This window comes from Pipistrellus hanaki (genome assembly GCF_964339955.1).
Source record: "Pipistrellus hanaki genome assembly, chromosome: 5".
Lineage (NCBI taxonomy): Eukaryota > Metazoa > Chordata > Mammalia > Chiroptera > Vespertilionidae > Pipistrellus > Pipistrellus hanaki.
The window spans coordinates 81488728-81515697 of NC_140507.1; the positions used below are offsets into that span (position 1 = coordinate 81488728).

Genomic DNA, 26970 nt, shown 5'->3' on the forward strand with positions numbered 1-26970 from the left:
GGCCCAGGGCCACCCGGCTGTGACAGACACACCAACACACCCATGCAGCCTGGGCTGCTAGGTTCAGTTCAGTGAAATTTATTGTAGGTTGAAAAATCAGCATTCACCTGTTTAGTGTACAAAAAGGACACTAGATCTTTAAGAAAATATTAGGAAACTGAAGACGTGGGTGCTTCTCATTTGTAACATTTTGGCAAAAGTGAAAAGTTCTTGTAAACACCAACTCCATGGCTCAAAATAGTTTTCCTCCACAGTACATTAAAAAGAAAAAAAAATAAACAGTATCAATAAGTTAAGACCATATTTAATCAGCTAGAACTTTTGTCCATCAACCCCCAAAGCACAAAACTTTTCTTAGCTTCATAATTCCTGAAAAGGAAGAAAAACAACAACGAAAATAAAATTCAATTGAGAGTCCGCTGACCAGGTTCCCAGGGCAGAGGGCTGGGCCTCCTCAAACATCCTTGTCACCAGACCGCCTGTCCACAAACACAGCTGTCCGCACAGCTTGGGGCCCAGGGTCTGCTCAGCCCTTCGCCCACTGTGTCCCAAATGAAAAACGACATAACAGCTAGGAAAACATGAAGGATGAGCTTCCTCGGTGCTCTGACCCAGGGGCCGTGGAAGAGACTGTTGGGCGTGCAGGTTTCCCAGAAACCTGCTCTTTGGGAACCATCAGGAGACACCCCGCGGCTCACACACAGCTGTGAGTGAGCATGCCGCTCTCCTGCGGGGGGAGGGGGCACCCCACTGAAGGTGGCTCTCAATCTTACGTACAAACCTCAGACCCCGCCACGCCCTGGTGCCCCGGGCACACACGTACACACAGCTCCCGATGCTCTGGAGGACACTATACTAGGCACAGTGACTAAGCAGCAATTGGGGTATCCATACAGCCTGTGCTCCCTCTCGGAGGCCCCCTGACCTCACCAACCCCAGCCCCTCCCTGAGTGCATACCCCATGATGGCTCTGCTAAGACGACCCCAGGACCCATAAGGGGACTGAGGAATGGAGTGAGGTCTCAACAGTACAACATAAAAAGCAGCAGCAAAGGGGAAATTGAGAACATGGAATAAAGTCCAGCACTGTAGCTGCATAATGAGCTTGTAGCACAGAGAACCCCAGAGCCCCAACAGCTGAGGCCCTGAAAGAGGGGGCAGGGCAGGGGCTCCCCCAGCCGCTCTGGGGGCCAGCTGGAGTTCTCAAAACAGGCCTGGGGTTGACCTGCCTGCACACCCCCTTAGAGAGCCCACCGTTGCTTGCGCCTGGAGGGCCTGGCCAGGCACTCGGCCAGAGCCCAGCATGGGAGGGGACCAAGGCCGACACCCTGCCCAACTCCCCAATGGCATCTGTAATACTGCAGAAAGGACTCAGGCAGCGCCTAGACTCTGGGCGTCCAAGGAGGGGAGGCACAGGTTTAGAAAAAAAGATGCTTTCTCTTTTATACAAAAATAGACTCAAGTCTCATGAGCAGTAGCTAAAAGTGGCTGTCTTTGTATAAAACTAGAAAAGGCAGGCAAGCCAGCCAAGTCTTCTGGTGAGAGGAAGCTGAAGCCCCGTGGGCTGCAGTCAGCGAAGAGGTGGGCTTCCCGGGAGCCGTCCTGGTTGGGGCCGATCTGGAGGTGCGGGGCTCAGGGATGGGGACAGCCCACCTGGACCTGTGCCCTGTGGGTGCCAGGTCCGCAGAGCCTCCCCGAAAGCCGGCGTTGCTGGCTCAGATAAATGTGTCTTCCTCGTGTTTATTTTGTTAAATAAAAAATTTCCCCTTTTTTAGCTCTCCCCGCCCCCAAAGCCCCAGCTTCCTCGCCATCCAGAAGGTCAATCCAGGGAGGGCGCTCCTGCCCTGTGGCTGGGGCTAGGGCCAAGGCTGCAGCTGCCGCTGGTCATACTCGGCAATGAGCCTCTTGATGTGGGCCAGCTTGCTGTGCAGGTACTCACAACGGTGCTTCTCCTGGCTGTAGTTGGTATTGGTCTGCAAGAGAGCAGCAGGGTGAGCCAATCCTGCAGCCGCTGTCATGGGGAGCATGGCTGTAATGGGAGCTGTCCTGTGTGAAGATGCTAGCTACCTGCCACCTCAGCCTTCCATGGCTCCTGCTTCCAGGCCAGTGCCCACTGGGCAGTGACAGGGACCCCTGCTCCACCTTGGGCCAGAGCCCTCGGCTGGCTTCCCTCCCAAGCCCCAGGCCCTACCCTGGGAAATGGGACCGTGGCCAGGATGCGGGTCAGAGGCAAGATCAGCAGAAACCTGGCTGAGCCAGGGCCTGGCTGGCAGGGAACCAGCTGGCATGCAGACACAGGCATGGCGATCCCAGCCAGTGGCCTTCAGGAATAAGAGCTGATATCACCCTGGCCAGGCGAGGAGCTACCTCACTATCTTCAGGGACCCCAGGCCGAGCCCGTGAGGCGGGCGCCCTGGCCAAATTAGCAGCTGAAGCTTGAACTCTCCTCCTCTCCCTGACGTTAGGGGCTGTTCACCGAGCAGGGGGAGCGCTGGAGGGCGCTGCCCACCCCCTCCCCACAGTGGGGTGGATATTTACCTTTTTGATTTTGCGATACTCCTGCAAAATCTGCCCACGAGTAGTCTACAGGAAAACAAAAGAAAGAAAACAATGACCTCACCTGCAGGAAGCTCCCAGTGAGGGAGTGAGGCGCCTCCCTGATAACCCAGGACCTGCAGTCACCGCTGGCCGGGGGACAATAGTCTCCAGTGGCCCTGAGGAGCTGACCTAAGCACAGAGGGGGGACAGGCTGGGGAAGGAAGCTGGACCAGGGGGCAAGGTGCAGCGGCCCAGGCTCAGGGACAAGGCAGCCCAGGGGAGGGGCCAACGAGCAGGCAGATACCCTCCTCCCTTGCACCCCAGCTGGCCTGTCCACTGTTCCAGGCTAAGCACAGAGGCCCCTGACAACCTGGGGTGCAGGGAGATCGGGGGCATGTCCACACAGGAGCAAGAAGGAGGCTTGCTATCCTGAGGCCCGTCTCTCTTCCTCCTCTGGAACCAAAGAGGCCTGGCCGGTGGAGACAGACCCTGACCCCCTGTAGTCAGGTGACGAGCGCTAAAAGGTGGCTCAAAAGGGAGGCTGGTGTTCTAGGGCTGGAGACCAAGACCCTCCACTGCAGGGCGCTCCCCCGGGGGCTAAGGGAGACCACGTGCCAGGCCTGCCATAGCACAGGTGGGAACCACAGGACCACCTCCCCTCCCACTTCCCACTGTGGCTCCGACGGCGCACAGCGGGGCCATGCGGTGCCGTGTGGCCTGGCCTTTCCCCTCCCGGCCGGGGTGTCCCGAATATGGGCAGTGGGCCGCAGAGGATCCAGGCACTCTCACAGGCAGGACACAGGGGCCACAACCCAGTGTCCCTGCCTTGGCCTCTGGTTGCTCTAAGAAGCATCCCTGCCTCCGGGGCTCACGCTCCACCTGCAGAGTTGATGCCAATGTCCTCATTGCAGAGGCCAACCAGGCCGAGCCCAGACCCAGGCCGGAACCAAGTGACCAGCAAGGGACGGCCACCTGCCAGTCCACGAGGGATCAAAATGCTGGCTCAGCCCCTCCTCACCAAGGGCAGCAGACAGGTGTGGAGGCCGTGGGCGTAGCTGGACTGTGAGGAACAGACCCATCTCCCCAGGGGAGGGCGCCGCGGGGAGCTCTACCTCGTACTCCTCGGAGCCCTGCGAGAGCTGCCGGAGCTGGGCGTCCAGCTGCGTGAACCGCCGTGTGATCTGCTCGATGCGGGCGTGCAGGTCTCGGTACTCACTGTACTCGGCGTTGAAGTCGTTCTTGTAGCTCTGGCGCTGCTCTGAGGAGGAGATAGTGGCATATTTTCTGGAAAAGGGAGAGAACGGCGGGGCTCAGGGGCTGCTGTAGAGGCTGGAGTACCTGTGGCTGCATAGCCAGCCGCAGCCAGGAAGAGCCTGGCCTAGAACAAGCCGAGGGGACGGAACTGGCACCCAGGGACTTGGACTTAGTCCTGCCACTGCTTAGCTGCAGTGCAGGAGAGGGTAGGGGGTGGGGGGGAGAGGCAGGGGTGAAACTCCTGGGAGAAGAGCAGCCAGACGGAAGGAAGTACTCACAGCAAGTAGTCTGGTGTCTCTGAAGTGGACGTGGGGACACTTGAGCTGTTGCAGGTCCCATTTAAACCTACAAAGAGCAAACAAGATCTGCAAAAGGTTCAGGCTTCATTGCCTGAACAACATGGAAGGGACGGCAGAGAGGCAGTGAGAGACTGCAGGACACTGCTGGACCCAGAACCTCTGCCCTTCCATTATGTGGGCGTGCATGTTCTCAAACCACAGCTGTGGGGGTGCAGAGCAACCAAGTCCCTGAGGTGTTTAGTCTCCAGCCATAAAGGAGGAAGTCAGATGGCGCTGGGGGGAACCCTGAACCTGCCTGCACGCCTCTCTGTGAGTCAGTGGCTGAGCTCCACAGGATGCTCCCATTCCTCCTTCTAGACGGCAGGCTTTGGGACCCGAAGGGCAGCCCCAGGGCAAGGCCGGGCCGGGCCAGTCCTAAAGGGGAGCACCCCAGGTTGTCCCGGTGGTGGGGACCGAGGTCAAGGGACCAAGGCCTGCCCGGGCCATAGTCAGCTCAAGCTACAATAGAGTCTGTCTACTCCTGTCTTTTTGAGATGAAGAGGTTTTATCACTTTGTAAGAGGAGAGCAGTTTGCCAAGCCCTCTCTTGGTTTAACACTTAGATGGCAGGCATCTGGGCACTAGGCCACCCTGCAGTACACCCCCACCTGTACCTGAGTGTTTAACCAGAGGCCCAGGACATGAATTTGTGCGCGGGTGGGTTTGGCTGGTCTGCCCCAATCAGGGCCTATTGGGCCAGGCCCGTGGGGAGGGGGGCTGCCCCCTGGTCTAACTCCCGGCTGAGGGGGCGATTTTTATTGTATATGATGAGGCTGTGTCCGCCTGGACTGAAGCCTGATGGACATATATGTGAGGGTTCAGTCCACGTTCCCAGGACCCATGCCCAGCACAAGGCAGGCCTCTAGGGATGTTTTGTTGCATTGAGGCTCCGACTCCTGCTGGAGTACTGGGCCTCCCTGGTGACAGCTGAGGTGATTCCTGCCATGGAGCCTGTTTCACTGACAACAAACCCCATGGCTGCTCCTCAACCCCCACCTCCACCTGTCCCCTTTCTTAACCCCCATCACTCCACCAGCTCCTCCTGTGCCTCCAGGGACAGGGTCAGGGGATGTGTCTGTGAGTTCACACTCAGGCCCCAGAGGAAGCTCACCCAAGCCGCCCGCCCAGCACACTGCAGTGCCCAGAAAGCCATCCTGAAGCCACAGGAGTGGCCCATGGCCTGATGCTGTTCGGGGGTGGGCACAGGTCCCAGGAGTGGTCTTAGCACAGGGGGGTGATGAAGGTGCCAGAGGGTAGCTCTGGGATGAATGGGGGCCCCAGGCTGGGGCTGGGGGAACAGTGTCACCTGCCTGACAGGTGGGGGCAGGCGCACCTCTCGGGTCAGAGGTAATCATTAGATGGGGCTGGGACAACAGGGTTAGGCTAGGGGTCAGTGGTTAAATCAGTGCAGGAAGCTTCTCCAGGTGCTGGCCTGGGTTCTTCTCCGGAGCCGGAGGGGCCTGAAGCCAGGGAACCACGCACTGTTCGGGGAAGTATGTTTGCCCGCACACGCACAGCACATCCCATGCCCAGAGCAGCGCGGGCGAGGAGGGCTCTGAGCACACCCATTATCGTTATCATTTGGTTAACCTGCTAGACGATCACCAATGCCAGACACAGCTTCTGGTGCTCAGCCATCCCTTTCCTCTTCCCGGTTTGCCTGATTCTAAACCTTCCTTTCTTCCTCAGCCTGGGGACTGGGTATGAGCTGCCTGGCCGACTCACAACAGGCAAGATCTGAGCCCCATGTGTGTGGGGCCAACCTGGGCTACCACTTCCTGGCCCCCTTCTTCCTCCTTCCCAGGGCCCTGCCAGAGGCACAGGGTCTGGCTTCTCCCATGGGGAGGACATGCCACTGGACCAGGCAGCTGGGACCTGTCTCCCTGGCCAAGATGGGTGAGAAGGGCACCCAGGAAGTCAGGCCACCTTCTCCAGTCTGTCTCCCCAGGTCTGACCCCGTGTCTGCTAGGACTTGCCCCCCCAGCCACAGGGAGGGTCTGTAACAGCGTTTCTGGAGGGCAGTCAAATAACTCCTTAAAAAACCTGAAGGAAAGACGGCTTTGCTACCAGGAATGCCCCTATTCGGACCCTTCCTGGGGAAAGGAAGCCAGAGCCACACCAGGCGCAAGCCTGGGACTACTGCATGTGTGTATGGGGGCGGGGGGAGGGGGGGTGAGAGTCGGGTGGCACACTGTGATTGCTTTGATACATACTGATCAATCACAGCTCAGGTGCCTGGGCTGTGACTCAGGGTGGCCCAGGCTCTGCACCAGCCTGGCCTGTCCACATGCCTCCCCATGTCCCTCGGCCCCACAGGTTTTCTTGCTCAGTACATAGCCCAGACAGGCCTTGTACCATCCCTCACCCTGCTGCTGAGACCCCAGATTTCTCAACAGCCAGCTGGCTGTGTGACCATCTGGCTCCTGCTGCCCGCTGTCCTGTGAACCTCCCAAACCCTCTCTCCACAGGATGGCCAGGCCACACGAGGCCCATGGCAGCCCAGGTGCTGCCCTCCTCCTGCCAGGCCATTCCCTTGGCTTTCCCTGCCCCCTCTCAGTGTCTGTGCCTGGAACTTGTTCCTATGCCCATGCACTGCCCCTCCCATGAGCCTCAGCTTGGTCGGATCTGTGTCTCTAGTCCCCAGTGCTGGCCTGGGACATAAAGGATTGCAGAAGGCTCTGGGCCAAGACCTCTGAGTCATTCACTGATGCCCGGTGTGAGAACACGGGGTACAAAGGGGCTGCATGTGCGGAGTGAGCTAACATGGGGTGCACGGGGCATTGTGGCACCCTTGGCATTATGTGGAGCTGGTGCTCAGGCTCCTGGCAGTAACCTCCTGCAGCGCCCCTGCCCAGGCCTGCTCCTCAGCACCTACCCAGGTTGACTGGCGGGGCTCCAAGGGAGCCAGACACGAGTTCTGGCGGCCGGGCTCGATGCCTGTCCCCAGCTGCCCTGTCCTTGTCCTTGTCCTTGTGCTTCTTAGACTTCTTCTTAGACTTGCCACGAGACAAGCCACCGTGGGGCCTGCTGGGCTGGGCGCAGTCCTTCAGCAGGGGAAGGCTAAGGCAGGACGCAGGGGCTGGGGTGGCCGTTTCCCCGTGATCACAGTCCCGGCCGCTGTGGCCCAGGTCATTGCTGACATCGGCCAGAGGGTCGTGTGCCCTCGGAGGATCCAGCCGTGGGGGGAGGTGGGCATCTGTGCCCGCCAGTGGGCCGAGGGTGGGCGGTAGGGCCTCCCGGCCATGGGGCGCGTTCAGCTTCCCGTTGGCGGCGGGCTGAGCTCTCTGGGTGAAGTGCGATATCCGTGGTTTCTTGTTGGCCAGAGGGTCAATGAAGTCAGGAGGCTGAGGACGCTTCTGGGAAGAAAGAGAGATCATGTTAGAGGGGCGCCTGTGTCTGAAGTGGCTGGCATCCCCGGGACTTGGCAGTAACAGGCCAACCTGAGCTAAGTGAGCAGCAGTGCCCACCTGCAAGGCCCACTCCAGCCACACAGGGGCGCCCACACACCAGTTAGGCCTCTGGTGCCCATCCCAAGGACACACGCAGAGGAAGGAAGGGCAGCTACGTCATCAGATTACTGGCCCATCCACCTGCAGAGACTGGACTAAAATGTCGCTGTGTTCAGCATCTTCCCCAGATGACAAGCCAAATCTGAGGGACACAGGGCAGCCCCAGTGGCTGAGACCCATCACCCCAAACCCCTGACTACTTCGATCTCACGGCAGCCCATTGACATGGTGCAGGTCTCATGGCCATTTCACAGATGATTAGACTGAGGTATGTGAGAGGCAAGGACAGAGCGTAGAAGGGGAACCAGCACTGGACCAGGTGGCCCTGATCCAGGAAAACAGCTAAAGAGAGAAAGATGCAGATGGCAGGCCCAGGGCAGGGGGGAGAAGTGAGTGAAATGAGGCCTCACAGCTGGGGTGTGCATGGACCTGGCTTTTCCATGTGTGTTGGGTGCTCCAGGCCGGAGGAGGAGGAGGAGGAGATGAGGGAGAGAGGGAAGAAGAGGCGGGTGAAGAGGAGGGAGAGGTGGAGGGGGAGGAAAGGGGCCCGAATGTGGGACTCCCAAGTCAGAGCACAAAGGTGGGGATAATTTTTACCAAAAAGCCCAAGCAGTGATGAAAGGGGCACAGCCAAAGAACCCCAGTCAGAGCCAGGCGAGTGCTGCCCCCATCCAGCCCTGCCGCCCTTCCTGGCTACTGCCTAAAATGCAGCAGCCGCTGCTCACAGGCCCGCTAGGTGCCATTCCGTCCCGCAGCCAGCACACAGGACTTTACCCATGACAGGCCAGCGGACACGAGGCTCGGGGCAGCCCAGTGCTGTCCTCCCGGGCCACTGCTGGGAGGTGTCCAAGGAAAGCACACCCCGGTCCTGGGCCAGGCCTCCCGCCCGGGGAAGCCAGGCAGCCGGCTGCTCATTGGTTGAAGAAATGTCCCAGGCTTTGAGCCAAGAGCTCAACAGGCTCCCAAACACCAGGCCTGGGCCAGGCCACCGGCTCTGGCTGAGACACTCTCCTCCACAAGCACCCGCAGCGCCATGTTGCCATGCCCACGCCCACCGCTCCTACCTGGGGGGGTGAGGCTGAGCTCCCGTGCTCTCTCGGAGGGCTGGCGGCAGCAGGTTCTCCAGGGAGGCCACCTGCACTCTGTGGCTGGCACAGCTTTCTGCGAAGGAGAATCGGGCTGGGTGGTGGCTGGCAGCAGTACCCGAGGCACACCCAGGCTCACCGGTCTCTGCACTGACACTGCATTTCCACCTCTGCCGAGTGACATGGGGAGGGGCTGCTGCCCTGAACCAGAGGAGGGTGAGCATAACAGGTATGTCGGGGCCTGGTGGGCAGAGCTGCCGGAGTACAACCTGTCCTAGTTTTATCCATAGCTGCCCGTCAGCTGTGGCCTCGCTGCCCAGAGGACTGCCACCGGTGTCCTGTGCCCAGAGAAGGATCAACTAATCACCCACTCATCTGGACTCCTGCTGCCAGGGAACCATAGAAAATTGACCAAACACTCCAGGTCTGTACTATTTCCCATGGAAGCTGGGATACTGGGTTGCTGGCCACTCAATGTTTACCCTAATATGAGGATGACAGCAGAAACCTAGAGAACAGAAGAGAACTGCGACGCCCTGGTCGGTGACAGGAAGGCCTCCTGGGTCCAGCACCTCCTTCCTGAGAGCACAGGCCACAGCGCCTCCTTGTGGATGGCAGGGGTGGCTACTGGTCCACCTGGACCTGAGCAAAACAGTGCAGCCAGGGACAGAAGAAGGGACAGAAACCCCAAAGCTTGGTGCGACCCTGGTGCTGTGTGTGGTGCTGAGGGCCCTCCTCCGGCCCAGCAGGGAGACTGAGGTCCATGTCTGCGCTGCTTCAACCAGTGACACGCAAGCCTGACTCCGTGACCAATGGCCACACTCCAAACCACTGCGCTAACCCCTGCATGAGGTCCAAGGAGAGCCACAGGAACACGGTCCCTGTGGTTAAGGAGGGGCAGGCTTGCTGTCCAGCCTCTGGTTAAAGACTGAAAACCAAGGACCGGCATTTCTTTCTCTCTCTTTCAAGTTCCCCACTAAAAAGGCCCGGAGAGGAAAGGGAACAAGAGAGCAACAATATTTAACACTAACGCAGAAATATGGGCTCCAAGAAAACCAGGCCCAGGCCACAGAATCCTGAGGCCTGGGGGCTGCAGCCTCAGGGACTCAGAGGAGGAGCTCCCACCAGGCTGTTCCTGCTGCAGAGCCCACAGCAGGGCCAGGAGGAGGGGCCTGGAGGCTGCTGGGGCCGCACCTGGGTGACAGGAGGGACAGGCTGTGGCCCTGGGAGAGGAGGAAACGGAGAAGCCCTCCGGAAGAGTCAGAGCCCCAGAGGAAAGTCCTGAGGAAGGTGGGGCTTCTAGGCAACAAATGTTAGGCTCCACAATAGACAGAAAAATTCATTTGAAAGGAAGGACTGTAAGGGGATGAAAATTTTAACTCAACAACAACAACAACACACCAGTCTTAGTATCTTCAGAAAGACAAAGGACTTGTATCACATCTCTCCAAAGAAGATATGCAAATGGCAACAAGCACACAGAAGGTGCTCAGCGTTGTTCTTCACCAGGGAAATGCAAATCAAACTCACAGTGAGATACACTTCACACCCACTAGGACAGTTAAGACTAAAACAACATCAGGAAGTAAGTGCTGGTGAGGATGTAGAAAACTGACTTCTGCACCTGCTGGTGGGAATGTAAAATGGTAAGCACAGTGGTTTTTCAAAAAGTTAATCAAAGAATTACTATGTGGCTCAGCACTTCACTCCTTGGTATATGTTTAAAGAGAACTGAAAATCCATGACTACAAAATCCTTGGACACAAATGTTCATGCAGCACAATTACACCAAGAGGTGGGGACAACCCAGGTATCCATTGGAAAGATGAATAGCTGAAACCAGTTTGGCTCAGTGGATAGAGCGTCTGCCTGTGGACTAAAAGGTCCCAGGTTCGATTCTGGTCAAGGGCATGTACCTTGGCTGCGGGCACATCCCTACTAAGGCGTGTGCAAGAGGCAGCTGGTTGATGTTTCTCTCTCATCGATATTTCTAACTCTCTATCCCTCTCTCTTCCTCTCTGTAAAAAAAATCAATAAAATATATTTAAAAAAAGAAAAGATGGATAAATAAAATGTGGCCCTTCCATCTAACAGATTATTTGCTATAAAAAGGAATGAAGAACTGACTTATGCTACAACCTGGATGAACCTTAAAAGCATTATGAGTAAAGAAGCCAGAGACAAAAGGCCACATGGTGTATGATCCCATTTATATGAAATGTCCAGAACAAGCGAATCCATAGAAAGAGAAAATGAATGGCCAAGAGTTAGGGGAGGGCAATGAGGGAGTAACACTAACGAGGAGTCTTCTTTGAGGTGATAGAAATGTTCTGGAATTAGAGATCATGGCTGCACAACACTGTGAATGCACTAAATATAATACCAATAAGTTGTATACTTTTTTTGTTGTTAATCCTCACCCAAGGATATTTTCCATTGATTTTTAGAGAGAATAGAAGGGAGAGAGAAACATAGATGTGAGAGACATATCAATTGGTTGCCTTTGCACATGCCCCAACCAGCCTGCAATCAAGGTACATGCCCTTGACCGGAATCAAATGGGGGACCCTTCAGTCCCCAGGCTGACACTCTTTACACTGAACCAAACCAGCTTGTGTTAAGTGAACTATATCTTAATAAAGCTATTTTTTTTTTAATTTCCTTAAGAGTAAATTTAAAACGGCATCACTCCTATGGATAAGAACATATGATACACCCAGCTGGTATGGCTCAATTGGTTGAGCATCGTCCCATGCACCAGGACGTTGCCTGTTCAATTCCCGGTCAGGGCACATGCCCACATTGTGGGCTCAAATCCCATTAGAGGGCATGCAAAGAGACAGCCAATCTATGTTTCTCTCTCTCTTCTTTTTTTTTCCTTTCTCTGAAATCAATAAGAACATATTTATTTTAAATATAAATAAAAGAACATGATGCTATAAAAAGATAATAAGAAGTACTCTTGGGAACTAGAAATGATGGCCAAAAGGACAGGTTGGGAGAAGCCAAAGAAACTACCTAAAGAAAAAAGAGAGAAAAGATAACAGGGAAGACGATGGGAAGAGTCTGGGAGCAGAGTGCCCCAGTGGCAGAACTAGAGGAAGCAGGAGGAAGGATAGTGAGACCTTTTCCCAATCACACAAGAACAGGAAGGACAAGTTAAGTTTTCAGACCATGGGGGCCACGTTGCTCCCCTGCTCCAGATCACCTGCAAGGCTGCCCATGTGGATGTGTGCACAGGGCTGGATGGGGAGCCTCCGAGTGCCGTTTCCTACTGACCATACACACACAAGTGCACAAACACTTGTATGCAAACATGCATATGGGCTTCTCACTCTCAGCCATGCCCCTTCCTGGAAATTCAGTGAGGACAAGGCCCTGAGGTCTAGAACTTAGGCACCTGGCGAGAGGCTCTAAAGGGACAGATAGGCCGAAACCGGTTTGGCTCAGTGGATAGAGCATCGATCTGTGGACTGAAAGGTCCCAGGTTCGATTCTGGTCAAGGGCATGTACATTGGTTGCGGGCACATCCCCGGTGGGGGGTGTACAGGAGGCAGCTGGTTGATGTTTCTCTCCCATCGACATTTCTAGCTCTCTGTCCCTCTTCCTTCCTCTCTGTGGAAAATCAATATATTTAAAAATAAATAAATAAATAAAAATAAAAGGATAGAAGCCTCGCTGTGCCCCTCAAGTGCCCCTTGCCACCTCAAAGTACCTGGGTAGGTATAATCAGCCATTTCAACACTGGACCTTTTTTTACCAAAAATTAGGTGATGAATGAAAACACCTGCCGGAGGGGACAGTGGCAACCTAACGTGTTTAGCTGGGACACAGATTGCCAGGGAGGGGACATGGGGAGTGTCGCTCCTATAGAGACTGTCTCCTTTAGCTCCCCAGCACCCGGAAACCCTGGACTGGGGATGAGTGCCCTGCAGGGCTCAGGAGGAACTTGGGGTTCACCTAGAGTGACCCCAACTCAGCTTTGTTTTCCAGATGCAATTACTGCTTTAAAGAGCTGAACTTAAAAGAGAAGAGGAGGAAGAAAAAAAAAACCACACAACAACTTCATAAAGAACTCCAGGTCCTGAGAAATCACTTAAGAACTAATTATTGTTCAGCTGGCCAGCAGAGAAGGAACCAATCGCTGGCTGACCAGGCCCCTCCTGACCTCTGGTCCTTAACCCTAGAGGGTGCATTTAACCTGCTTAGTCATGTCTGTGGGGAGCTTTGTTTTGTCTGCTTTACATTCTTAAATGGTTCTAAGAAGGCACAGCCTAAGCAGAAGCCCTTGGAGAGTGATGTGTGCTCTGGAGCCCACACAGCGGGGGCTGGCCTTCCCCCAGCAGGAGGCCATGGTGGGCTGTCCAGGCATGAGAAGATGGCCAGAGTTCCCACGGGCCTTTCTCCCCCGCTCTCAGCCCTGAAGCCTCTGGAACTAGACAAGGGCACCCAGCACCCTGAGATCTCCTGAGGCCCAGGAGAGGTGGCCTTACCTGACAAGCACGCGCTTTAGCAGCTGCTGGTCCCCCTCTGAGTAGCCAGGCCAGTCCTTTTGCACATCCTTGTACATACAGTCCTTCAGTGTGCAAGTGCCATCCTTGGTATTCACGTTGGCCACCTGCAACACAGAGCCAGCATCACTTTGTGGGCAGCGCGGAGGGAAGGGAGCATGGAGACAGACAGACAGTCCTGGATGGCAAGGGGCAGCACCACTCCCCCAGCTCCTCTGCCCTAAGTCCAGATACACTTCTCACAGCTGCTGGGGGCCAGACTGACTCTAGAAAGGGGGCTACCATTTATAAGCCCCATCATCAGCCTCCCTCTGCTATGGACTGAAAATTCATGTTATGGTATGTGGTAGTATTTGGAGGGGAGGCCTTTGGGAGGTGTTTAAATCATGAGAACAGAGCCCTCATGATTGGGATTAGTCTCCTTATAAAAGAGGTTCCCTTGCCCTTCTGCCATGTAAGGACACAGTGTGAAGAGGAATCACCACGGAGGCCTTCAAAGCTACCAATCTGCCACCACCTTGATCTTGCAAGTCCAGTCTCCAGAACTGTGAGAAGTAAATGTCCGTTGTTTGAGCCGTCCAGGTCCATGGGACTGCAATAGCAGCCTGAATGGAGGAAGACACCCCTCTAGGATTTGCAGCTACTGAGGCAGAGGCTGGGGGTGCTAGCGCCTCTAGGGGCCAGACTGAGCCTACCTCCGATGCACCAGCCAGCTCTGCTCCCATTCGTCAATGAAAGCTGAGCTGGTCTCTAAGATGTTTTTTGAAGATGGGTTTTAAACGCCTGCCTTAAGGGTGCTTGAAGTGTTGAAGGGCGCCCTGGTTGTCTACACATGCATGTGTAGCTATGCTGCTGTTTCTCCCTATTACTGGATTCTGAGAGGACTTCATGTCACAGTGATTTCCACAAGGAACATTTTTTAAAGGACAATCATCTGGTGCCAATGCTAATATTACTCAGATGTTGAAATTATCTGGTAAGGATTTTTTTAAAATCCTCACCAGAGGATATATTTTATTTTTTAAAGAGAAGGGAGGGCCGGGGCCGGTTTGGCTCAGTGGATAGAGCGTCGGCCTGCAGACTCCAGGTTCGATTCTGGTCAAGGGCATGTTCCTTGGTTGTGGGCACACCCCCAGTGTGCAAGAGGCAGCTGATCCATGATTCTCTCTCATCGATGTTTCTAACTCTCTATCCCTCTCTCCCCCTCTCTGTGAAAAATCAATAAGATATATTTAAGAGAGAGAGAGAGAGAGAGAGAGAGAGAGAGAGAGAGAGAGAGAGAGAGAGGAGAGGAGAGGGACAGGGAGAAACATTGACTGCCTCATGTTCATACGCCAACCAGGGACCGAACCTGCAACCCAGGTATGTGCCCTGACAGGGAATTGAACCTGCAACCTTTCGATGTATGGGTCAACACTCCAACCAACCAAACTACCCCAGCCAGGGCCACAAGGAGCATTTTTAAAAAAATATATATTTTATTGATTTTGTACAGAGAGGAAGGGAGATAGAGAGTTAGAAACATCGATGAGAGAGTCATCGATCAGCTGCCTCTTGCACACCCGCTACTGGGGATATGCCCGCAACCAAGGTACATGCCCTTGACCGGAATCGAACCCGGGACCCTTCAGTCCCCAAGCCGACGCTCTATCCATTGCGCCAAACCGGTCCCGGCAACACAAGGAGCATTTTTAACAGTTAAATAATATTCCACCAAATGGCCACACTGATTTCAAATATTTCTCCTTTGTTGGATGCAGTTGTGTTTCCAGTTTCTCTGTAGCATAAACAGACATCACCATGTGCAGGCTTTTCCATGCAGGCAACTGTTCTTTCTTTCACCAACTTCCAGAAGCGGGATTAATGGGTCAAAGGCTCTGAACACCTTCTATGGCTTTTGGTACATTTTGCTCAAATACTCTCTAGAAGCATGTCCAACCGGTCAACACTCCCACCATGAGGAGGAGCCCATGGGTTTCTCTGAAGCCCAGCCGGCCCTGGAGACAGATGCCTTAAATGTTTCCACAGAAGGGAGAGGTTCCTTTGAGGAACGCAGTTTGTCAGTGCTGCTAACCAGATACCTGGTCATATGGGAGGCTGACCAGCCTAGGCAAGGTGCAGCCCACAGGATTCCTGAAGACCTTCCCCTTCCCCAAGTTGACAGGGCCCTGCTGCCCCCCACAATCACTGGGGAGCACTACCTGGGCAGTGAACACAGAAGCACAAGGCAGACGGGGCCGTTCAGGAGAAATCAGAGCAGAAAGCATCTACAAGGAGGACGCACTGCCTGTAGATGCTGGCTGGGCTACCTCCAGGAGGCTGCCAACAACCCAAGCTGATGGAGGAGCCATAGCCCATCACGGTGCCTCTCTAGTTCCAGAAGGGCCTGGAGCAACGAGAGCGTCCGGGGGTAAGAAACACAGCGGTTGCTCCAGGCTGGTCCACGTAAGCACCGCAGACCCGTCTCCAGAAAATGGAGTGTGGCGTCCTGCCGTGTCTGAGGGCCTCTCTGAGGGTAAACCTCGGTGTATCTGTGTGCTCTGTCAGCTGTTTCACATTCGGGGTTTGAGGGTCTCTCGTGTTTCTCCTTTATTTCAGGCATAAGCGAGGCAAGAGGGGAGGGCGGGAGTGAGGACACTCTTAGGAACGCCACACCAGAGGCTGAGGGCCTAGCCTGACAGCAGTGAGGGCTGCAGGCACCCCCGGGGGCAGGCATGGGTCCCACCTGTATCTTCAGTCCTGACTCACACCTGACAGCTCCACCAAAATCCCCTCATCCCTACCTTGGTCTCCCCGTGCTACAGAGAAAGGCTCTGGGGGCACCTTAAATGTGCTTACCTTTAATTTGTGAGGACAAGACTGACACGTTTGACTTTCCGAGGAACTGAGCCCCCTGGGAAGGCTGGTTCTGGTTCTGCAGCTTTCTAGAGCTTTGGCAAGCCCCTGAGCCAACTCCTGAACTCCCAGGGAGAAAAATCACTGCTTGGTCCTTCTCAGCACAAACTAGGAGCTGGGGCTGGTGCCTCAGGAGGCCAAATCCACACATGGGTGCCAAGTAAGAGCACATGGGAGCCCCCAATATACTGGTGATGGCAAGTGCCAATAATTACCAAGGCCCTGGTAATACAGGAGATGCCTTCCCAGACGAAGATAACGGGTGCCCCAGAGATAATGGGGGGGCCCGGGCCCCACCCAGATCTTCAACCATGCATGAAACGAAGCTCCCACTTTTCCACAGGGGGAGATCCAGAGGCCTCCTTTCCCCACCCCTACCCTTTACCGTGAACTCTCTGGGGCTAGGGGTAACGAGGGACCCCAGCTGTAGCATGGCGCTGACATTCTCCTACCAAACACGCTGCATGGTTCACAAGAGCCTCGGGTTGCATGAGGAAGGAGAAAATGAACACCAAGAGGCCCGCTGAAGAACTTGGCAAACATGAAAAGTCACCCTCAGGTACAGCTACCATCTCGGCATGGGCTTTCTGCCACAAGAGGCACGGGCCAAGTGCCAGAGTGTCGGAGGCAGAAAATAGGAAGAACAGGTGAGCGGGTGGAGGGGAACTGGAGAGGCTCGACCACACCTCCGCCTCGGGTGCTGGCATGACTGTCCTCACAACACCACCATGAAGTGGCATCAGCATGGCCTGGCTGACGTGGGGAAGCCAGAGCAAGCCTCTCACTTCCGGGGGTAAGACACAGCCACCTCCCAGAATGCTGGGAACCAGGGCAGGGCCTCAGGAAGGTGGCTGGGCTCACCTCACTTGCTCCAAAGCACAGGCTGTTTCTTAGTAGCAGGCTCACCTGCCAGCACCATGTTCCCACCAGGTAAGCCCCAGCTGCTGCTGTGCCCCAGCCACAGACAGAACCCAGAGGTCCAGAGGTGAGGCCTCCTGCCTGTGATCATGGCTGGTGAGGGCTCTCACTAACATGCGCATTCCCTGGTTCCACTCAATTCTAAAAAGCTTGTGCAAATGAAGGCTTGGATCTCCTGTGCAGTGCCCGCTGCCTATGTGCTACCAGATATTAAGGAACAGGGTGCTGGCCTTGCTTTAAGCTGAACTCAAGACACCAGAGACTAGATGACATACTCCCAATCCACTGTGCGTCCAGACCGTCTGCAGAGGCTGCTCACAGGCTGGCTGAATCCCATCCCGCCCCAGCCCAGCCAGCCCTGGGTAGGCATGCACCTGCAGGAGGAGGCTGTCCAGCGTGTCCTTGTCTGCCTGCGCCAGGCCGTCCTTCTGTAGCCGCAGCAACAGTTCAGCCTTCCGGTAGGGCCTCAGTGCCAGAAGATGTAGCACCCGGTCACGGAAAGGCCTCTGAGATACCCCACCGCCCCCGCTAACACCACTTTTCTTGATGGCATTTGCCAGGTTGATGGGGGTCGCCCGCTTCCGGGAGGGCACAGTATCCGTCGCCCCTGGGGCTGGTTTCCTAAACTGAACCTTCTTGCCTGCAACGAGAACCAGGGCGATAGGTAAGTTAAGAATTGGAGGGGGTGAGAGGGTGGCCATGGTGTCCCACTGCCTGGGGCTGATGCTGAGTCCTGAGTGTGGAAAGCAATGGCCAACAGCATCACACTCCTGCCAAGGCAGCATGGAAATCCAGGGTGGAGGAGAGTGCCACCTGCTGACCACACACAGCTCACTGGGCACTTGCAAGCTCAGAATCAGGAGCAAAGTATAGGCATGTTTAGAGCCATAACTGACTTCATCCTGGGCAATCTAAATCCTGGGGACCAAAACGCTGACCACAGGGAGAGGGGCTGGTCTATGAGTCCTTTGATGTTAAATGGAGGGGGATCCCTGACCTGCCAAGGCAGGGGTCCCCTGAGACTACACTTCGGAGCTCTGTGCTGGTCCCATGGGGTTCGCCATTCTCTTTTATGGAAAAGTAGGGAACAGAGATGCCAGGGCTGCTTGGGCAGCTGCTCTGGAGAACCCAGGGTGTTAGCCTAGAGCCCTGGGGCAGCAGGCCGCTCTGACATTCTCCTGGTATAGACATGGGGGTCCGGCATGGCTGCCCCTCCATCGAGCCGCAGACACTGCTCTCGAGGGAGGAAGTCGTTAATTCTGTCCTGGATGCTACACCTGACACCAAGGGAATGTGGACGGCCGAGTGAGATCAGCACATGCCCTTGGGCCAGAAACCTCTCCATGATGACTTCTTTTTGCTCTTCTCCCTCTAATCTGATCTGTCAGTTTAACAAAGGCAGAAGGGCTTTGTGAATCTGCAGGCTTTCGGGAGGGCCTGACTCTGTCCCTAGAGGATCCCGCTGACAGTGTGACATGAGATGGGGAGACCAAGTACAGCCGGACAGCATCCTAAGAGGCCAGATGAGTGTTTCCACTAAAACATAAAGTGTTGCAAAAATTCTCATCGTATACAAAATGGTCCAATAAGACAAATCTTGGCCAAGTTTTTAGTGAAAGACCCAGAAATTCACTAAGATGTCTATGAATGTCTCTGTTTGCATCTTGAGGTGAAACCAAGTAGGTGAAGCGGCGGGCTCAACACTGACCAGCAGGACGAACTCCTGCACAGACATCTGGAATTTCATTCAGAGCCAACCCCATTGCCAACGAGGCTTTCTTTGGGGGTATGTGAAACCTCCCACCATTTCTTAAAAAAGAAAAATCCCGCCGAAACTGGTTTGGCTCAGTGGACAGAGCGTCGGTCTGTGGACCGAAAGGTCCCAGGTTCGATTCCGGTCAAGGGCATGTACATTGGTTGCAGGCACATCCCTGGCAGGGGGTGTGCAGGAGGCGGTTGGTCAATGTTTCTCTCTCATCGATGTTTCTAGCTCTCTATCCCTCTTCCTTCCTCTCTGTGGAAAATCAATAAAATATATTTTAAAAAAAAATCCCATAAAGCCATCGAGGTCCCAACTGCTGTAAGCTGGTTCATGCCTCTTCTGCCTAATGCCCGTTTCCTGGGAATAACTTCGGATAACATCTCACTCCCATCTGGGTCTAGGAGGTGAGAAGGCTGCAGCAGGATGCTGAGCTTTCTGAATAAACTGTACTTTTTATCCCATTTTTAATATTTTCACCAAAATTATTTCTGAACGAACGCTGAGTTGCTGGAGCCTTCCAGGCCAGCAGGGACCAAAGCTTTTCCTTCCAGGTCTCAGTCGACAGTCACTGGCTGGCCCCAACACAGCACAGGCCGCTGTGGGCGCACCCGGTGGTCTGTGTCCTGCCAGGCATCTCAGACTCGGTGAGGAGTCGGCTGGGCATGTGAGAACAAGGGGTGTGGCCAGAGGAAATACGGCACCCTGTGTTCATGAAGCATGTCTGTCTCTGGCCAGTAAAGGTCCCCGAGACTGTGGCCTGGGAGAGAGGCCAAGGATTCAAATTCTCTGTTTCAGGTCCCGAGTCCACCTGGGGGCTTGGGAGGCAGCAGATGGCATAGCCCCAAGGTGACTGGCAGGACCTTCTTCCTGACCAGACATGGACCTAGCTGGTCCTGCTCAGGGGCTGGCCCACACCTCTGCTCCCGGCCTGGACAGGCTCTGGACGCCTCCTACTCCCCAACAGCTGCCTGAAAGGCATAATCCACTCCCGCCCAAGTGGAGCCCCCAAAGTTGAAGTCCCTGGTCCCCATCCTCACCCAGGTAGCGGCCTCCAGGCTTGATGACAATGGCACCCCGACTCCGTGTCTCCTCCTCGGCTTGTGCCATGCTCTGCCGTGCCTTCTGGTAGGAGTCATCGGTGGCACACACTGTGATTTTGTCCTGGATGCTACCCAAGCAGTCCAGGTGGATATCCCCATGGCTGTAAGACAAGGGGCCAGGAGCCAAGATGAACACCTGGGAGACGGAGATATGGTCTTGGGCCCGAGACACCCCACCCCCCGCCACCAGGAAACAGGGCTCAGCACCGATGCAGACATATGATTTCCACGGGGCACATCTTTACCCAGAAGAAACAAGGGGACCAAGGCCGTGGGTCAGAGACACAATGCAAGAACCTACACTCTGGACGCAATGGAAGCAGCCAGAGGGGCTCAATCGAGGTATGGGGGCACCGGGAGAAGGAGGCAGTGGGCCAAAAGCGGTGGGCAAACACCTGCACAGGAGGGTGGGGGTGGGGCGGGGGGCTGGAGAGGCAGGCTGTCCCTCTTGGCCTCACCTGGAGAAGTACTGCTGGATGCAGTCGAAACTGCCCTGGGGGCTGTCACGGCCAATGTTGGAGAGGTAGAAGGAGAAGATCCGAGCCTCTGAGGGGTAGTCCGGCTGGGGGATGGAAATGTGCTGCACGGAGACAAGGGGGCGTCACTGAGAGTCCAGAGCATGGAGGGACCGTGGCACAGACCAGCTGCTGGATCCCAGCTGTCCAATGTCCGCTGCTGGCACTTCAATTCAAAACACCTCTGCTTTCCTGGCAGTGACAGGACTCTGGGCTGGCCCCCATCACCTGTCCCTAGTGATGTTCAGGGTCATCTTTCCCTAAGAGGGAGGGGTGATGGCAGCACAGTCTGAGAAGTACAGAGCGGGTAACATACACATGGAGTCAGGGATCGAACCCACATCTGGGCCATGATTCAGTTTCTTCACCCCCCAAAAAGGGCAGATCTGGCCAAGGACATTCTCAAAGGTAAAATGAGGCCTAGCTGGGTTTCTCAGTGGTTAGAGCATTGGCCCACAGACTGCAGGGCCACAGGTTCTATTCTGGTCAAGGGCATGTACCTTGATTGCACTCAATCCTGGACCCAGTCAAGGTATGTGTGGGAGGCAATCAACTGATGTGTCTTACATCGATGTTTCTCTCTGTCTCTCCCCCTCCCTTCCACTCTAAGTATCAATGGAAAAAATATCCTTAGGTGAGGATTAAAAAAAAAGGGGGGGGGGCAGGAGGGATGGGATGAGACAAGATGGTGTCAGCAGCCAGCAGTGCACGCTGGGCAGCCAAGATGCTTTGAGCTTTGCTCCACTTAGGGACCTCTCTCCGCCTCCTCCCTGGGGATACAAACTCCACTGAGTGTCTGTCCACTGTCCTGTGGCTGTGAACAGGCTTCTGAGGGTCACCAGGGAGATGCAACCACAGCCAGTGCACACCTAGCATGCAGCTGCCCAGATCATGGCGGGAAGCCTGCACACCAGTGAGCAAAATAAAAAGCAGTTTCCGGGGACACTGAGCCAGATGTGGTGGCTCCTCCTTGCCCATATCTGCTCGGGGGGCAGTGGCTGCAAAGGGTGTCAGTCCCCACTGAACTGTCACCCCTGAGAGAAGGGGAGAAAAATCCGGGCTGAGCTCTAAGGTACTGGTAGCCCTGGGTAGCTTCCACCCTACCTATCCCACCCCCAGTTCGTGCAGCCGTGAGGCAGACTCACCCCCACTCATATAGGCAGGTGGAAGGACAGACACCACCTCTGGCTGCAAAATGGAACTCTGCAACTATGCAGCCACAGCCATGACAGGCACAGCCCACACTGGATCAAGACAGAGCAGACATCTGCCCAAGGACAGGGTGTAGGAAACCCTCATCACAACTTCGGGATGCTCCCTGGAGCCAGCAGAGAGCTGATGGTGGGACCAGGACATGTGCAGAGGCCAACTGACCCACGCTGCAGATGCCCTACCCGAGCTTGAGCAGGGAACGGCTACCGTGCTTCCCTCTGGGCACTTCACTGTGTCCCTTCCACTCTATGTGGGCCTTTTCCACTGGGCACATATGCCCACTTCCAAACTTGTCCCAGAGTAGGAGAGGGCCCAGCACTGAGCCCAGAGGCCAGTCTGTGCAGGAAAGTGGGTGACACAGGACTTGAAATAATGCTCGGAAGAGCTTGGTCCTAGCTAGTGACAAGGGAAGACATACACAGACGTGCTTGTGGCCAGTGTCCTTGGGACAGCTGGGGGGCGGGAGGGAGGTGTGCAGGGAGTGGTACCACTGTACGGCATCCGCTGGTTAATGATTACCAATCTCTGGGAACCAGCTAGGAAACCATCCAGCTGAGCACAAACGGAATGCAGTTGTCTCTGCGCCAGGGAGCTTGGCACGTGTTCCAGGACATGGCCTGCAATGCGGCAGCCGTGGACATGCCCTCTGGACTGCCTCAGAGCTACCAGTTGGTCTGAGTATAGGTAATGGGTTTGGATATGTCTGATGGCAGCACTGGCACCAGGTTATGGGGGATGGGGACAAGTGTTTGTGGGACAGGACAGAAAAACAAGCAATAAACAATAAATATGCTGGTCCCATCCCAGATGCCCTGAGTGCCCCAGGCCTGAGGCCTGCAGGGGGTGCTGGCTCCCCTGTGGCAGTTAGTGGGGTCCTGGTTAGAAGCCTTTCACCTCCACCCTTTGAAATCTGTCCCAAGTCAGCCACTGCGCTCCCCAGGTCTCTGGAAGCAGTGCAGGTGAGAGTTCTGGAGGCAAATCAAGTCCCTAGTGGAGGTGGGAGCAACATGGTGGGGGACAGCACTGGATATTTCTCCAGGCAAAAAGAGGAAAACAGGTGGATGTGGGAGCCAAACACCACTGACCAGGGCCTCTCTTGCCAGAAGGATTATCAGGAATCATCAGTTTTCTTCATTTTTTTTAATATCTTTAAAAAATAATTATTTATTGTTGAAAGTATTATATATTGTCCTCTTTTTCCCCTCCCATTGGTCCCCTCCAGCCTGCCCCTACCCCCCACCCTAGGCCCTCTCCACCCCATTTTAATTTCCAGGGAACCGTTCTGGGGAGTTACTACTGCGGCTAAGCATGCCTTCTGGGAGCAAAGCAGCCCCTTCACTGCCCGGCAGATCCCCAGGGCCCTTTCTAAGCACCTTCTTCTCTTCCCTCTCCAGGGGGCTCAGAAGAGCAATGCTCCACCTTTACCTGCCCCCTGCCCTCAGGCTCCCAGGCTCCCAAGGTTCCAACTGCTCAACTTTGGTGTATGATGTCTCCAGACTCATAAACCCCATTCTAGAGATATTTGTAAGATATTTCCAGCCCTAACTGGTTTGGCTCAATGGATAGAGTTTTGGCCTGTGGACTCAAGGGTCCCAGGTACGATTCTGGGCAAAGGCATGTGCCTTGGTTGTGGGCACATGCCCAATGGGGAGTGTGCAGGAGGCAGCTGGTTGATGTTTCTCTCATCGATGTTTCTGGTTCTATATCCCTTTCCCTTCCTTTCTGCAAAAGGTCACTAATATATATATATATATATATATATATATATATATATATATATATATATATATATATATATATTTTTTTTTTTTTTTTAAATATATATTGCCGAAACCGGTTTGGCTCAGTGGATAGAGCATCGGCCTGTGGACTGAAAGGTCCCAGGTTCGATTCCGGTCAAGGGCATGTACCTTGGTTGAAGGCACATCCCCAGTGGGAAGTGTGCAGGAGGCAGCTGATCGATGTACCTCTCTCTCATCAATGTTTCTAACTCTCTATATCTCTCCCTTCCTCTCTGTAAAAAATAAATTATATATATATTTCCCAACTATCCCTGGTACCAATAACACAGCAACAAGCACCTGTGGCTCAATCTTGAGCGCGTCCTAATAGACATGGTTCCTACATACCGACACTGGCCAAAGGTCTGTGACCGGCCTTATCAGACCTTGTTCTAGAAGTTGCAGCTCATGTTTCCCAACACAGCCCAGGGAAACGCCAAGGACAAAACCCTACCTCTCCTTCTGCATTCAACTGGAGAGTTTTGGAGAGGGGCTGGCCAGGTGGGGTGCTTTACCAGCTGTCAGGGGCTCACAACTCAGACGTGACCCCTTGACAGCAGAGGACCAGTCAGCTAGCTCAGTGCCCCTGAGAGCGCAGAGAACACAGATGTGAAAACGTACCCCAAAATGGACAGGTGATTATTTTGCTCCAGGAGACAGTCCTGGAGGCCAGAAATTCAGGAGGGGCCTAGCTCTTCAGGGAATGTGGTGAATGCCGCAGAGTGCACAGGGCTACTGTGGCCACCAGAGGGTGCCATAGAGCCAGTCTGGGAGCAAGCCCCAGCCTAGGTTGGGAGGTGGTGGGGATGGGCCCAACACCCACCCAGGAGGTACGTTGATGCTGTGACCCTGTGCCAGCTAAACCACACTCATGTCTGGGGGGAAGAGCATCCTGTGCCACAGGGAACACACTGGTTCTCCTAAAGGCACGTTAATTTACACATCACCCTCTAGGTTAAGCACGCCAAACTCACAGCCTGCTGCAAGTTTGACATGATTGCTCTAGGTCAGTGTTTCCCAAAGTGTGGTACGCGTACCCCCAGGGCTACGGGAAGAGTTTGGTGGGGGTACGCGTTGCACCGGAGTTTGGTGGGGATATGCACTGCACCGTGCTTACCTGCGCCTAATTCTACGTTCTCATGAGTACGAGGGGTACTCAGCGATACGAAAATTATAGAAGGGGTACACATATGTCAAAAGTTTGGGAAACACTGCTCTAGGTTAGGGGTGTCGAACTCAATCAGAGAAGGGGCCAAAATCTAAAATCCAGCCTAAATCGCGGGCCGAATGGTTTACTGAACAGTCATAAACTGACAATGTCATAAACTGACAGCGGAGTGCAGTGATGACAGCGCGGTGCGGGCCACATTGCAAGGCCTGGTGGGCTGGATTTGGCCCGCGGGCCTTGTGTTTGACACATGTGCTCTAGGTGAACAAGGTCCCTATCTGGTAGAGGCTGAGGAACAGAGGGGAAAATTGGCCAAGGTCCCCAAGCTATGAAGCCTACAGAGAGGGTCTCAATCTTCAGTCTGTTAGCTTCATGGACCTCTGGGGAGTGGGTCCCTGAACACTGAAGCAGCCCATGTCCTTAAAGAGCCTGTTCCATCCTGCTCCGCTGGCCTCCTGCTCCTCCATGCACACCCACATCCTGTTCCATTTCCAACCTTGCAGATGTGCAAAGAGCAAAACCGCTCCTTACTTCCCAGCTGTGCATATGCAATGGAGTGACCAGGAGAAGTGGGAGGAGAGCGCTGAGGCACCCTACCTCCTCCCTGCCAGACTGGGTGATGGTGCACATGCAGCCTGGCACCAGGCCAAGCCTTTCACACCTGGCTGGGGGGAGGGGCACATGTCCCATCAATGCCCAGGAGGAAGAGGAGGAGGAGGAGGAGGAGGAGGAGGAGGAAGTACAGATGTCACAGGGGCAGGCCCAGTGCCTGACTCTATGTAGCTAGCCGGGGGAAAAACAACACATTCCTGTCACACAGCTCTTCCAGCCCTCACGTAGACTCCCACAGGGAAGAGCCTTCTGGTGAAAAATCATGGCCTGGCCTGCCTGGAGCTGCAACACAGCAGTCCATGCGGAAATCCTCTAGATACTCTGTTAAGCAAAGGAAAGCCAAGGAGGAAGAAAAAGTGGACAAAACATGATTCTAAAACTAACGTGGTGAGACCCCACATCTATTGTAGAATGAATGTGGCTCTCAGGCTTTCCATGGGAATTCAGGGACAGAGGGCATGGCCCAGAAGAAACTCATGGAGCATCTGGGAACGGTGGAAAGTGAACACTGACCAGAGTGGCCCCTTCTGTGCCCTGGCCTCATCTTCCCACAGGAGCTGAGGGACCAGGGCAGCCCCACCAACACCCCTGGAGAAATGTCTCAAGAAGAATAAAGTGAGGTGGCAAAAGGGTGACCACCAGACTCATGGGGCCAATGAATGCACAGCTGTCCTCAAGAAGGCACAGGGGGTGGGGGTTGTCTGGGTCTTTGGGTGTCTTGCCAACCTTCACTGGTATCAATGTGTTGGTCAGTTTGTGTGTCCTTGGCCAGGCCACAGCCCCAGTGACCCCATAAGAGCTAACCTGGGTGTGTGTGGAGGTGTTCTGTAGATATCCATGACCAGCTGACTCTAAATAAAGGAGAGGACCCTCAATGGTCTAGGTGGGCCTCTCCCAATCAGCTAAAGGTCTTAAGAAGGAAACAGTCTCCCTGAGAAGGAAGAAGCCCTGCTGCATCGTGGCACTGGGTCCTGCCTGCCCACAGGCACATCTTGCTGCCTCTGTATCTGCACACGCACCATCTCCGACAGGCTTCCTCTGTGGAGCATCGGGCTCAGTGAAACCACAGATCCCTCAGGTGGAAACTGACTTAGACACATGTGGCAGCTCTTCAGATAAAAAACAAAAGACTTTTAATGAAGGCTAGAAGAACATCTAGTGTTCCAAGGAGTGTTTGGTGGGTGGGAGGTACTGATGGGACCCTAAGACTGGAGGGCAAAGATTGTGAACAACTTGCCGTTTCTTTCATTCCCTAATTTTTCTATTAATATGTTCATTTAGAATAAAGTACATTTCATAATAAAATGGGGGTGCTGAGTTTCTATAACTTCCCAACTCAGTACCAAAATGAGACAAACACCCATGGTCCTGGGTCCATAGAGGGACACTGCTTGGGCTCTGGAGCCACAGCTTTGAATTAGCTCAGACGCCGAGTCAGAATGCGGACTGGGGCCTGGGAGCCAAGTATGAATCTGCTATAGGAAGAAAGGAAAGGACCCTAGGGCAGTGGTCAGCACACTGCAGCTCGTGAGCCACATGCGGCTCTTTGGCCCCTTGAGTGTGGCTCTTCCACAAAATACCACGCGCACGTACACTGCAATTGAAACTTCGTGGCCCATGCACAGAAGTTGGTTTTCGGCTCTCAAAAGAAATTTCAATCGCTGTACTGTTGACATTTGGCTCTGTTGACTAATGAGTTTGCCGACCACTGCCCTAGGGGTGCTAGACGGGATGCCTCTCTTCTGTTCACAGACAGATGACCATCTGTGGGCC

At 54.6% G+C, this 26970-nt stretch overlaps 1 protein-coding gene across 2 annotated transcripts in view; it reads right to left on the reverse strand.

Moving 5' to 3' along the window:
* Positions 1-62: 62 nt before the first annotated feature.
* Positions 63-26970, reverse strand: part of ELL (elongation factor for RNA polymerase II) — a 63988-nt gene continuing 37080 nt past the window's right edge. The window contains exons 3-12 of one of the 2 annotated variants that reach the window (XM_084884691.1): positions 20368-20489; positions 19847-20010; positions 17422-17687; positions 13217-13341; positions 8703-8799; positions 7005-7482; positions 4071-4137; positions 3651-3822; positions 2539-2583; positions 63-1973 (exon numbers count right to left, since the gene is read on the reverse strand). In XM_084884691.1, coding sequence (XP_084740817.1) covers positions 1857-1973; positions 2539-2583; positions 3651-3822; positions 4071-4137; positions 7005-7482; positions 8703-8799; positions 13217-13341; positions 17422-17687; positions 19847-20010; positions 20368-20489 — 1653 coding nt within the window. In that variant the 3' untranslated portion in view covers positions 63-1856. Of the gene's footprint in view, positions 1974-2538; positions 2584-3650; positions 3823-4070; positions 4138-7004; positions 7486-8702; positions 8800-13216; positions 13342-17421; positions 17688-19846; positions 20011-20367; positions 20490-26970 lie in introns of both variants that reach the window. The other variant, XM_084884690.1, reaches the window with a different exon arrangement.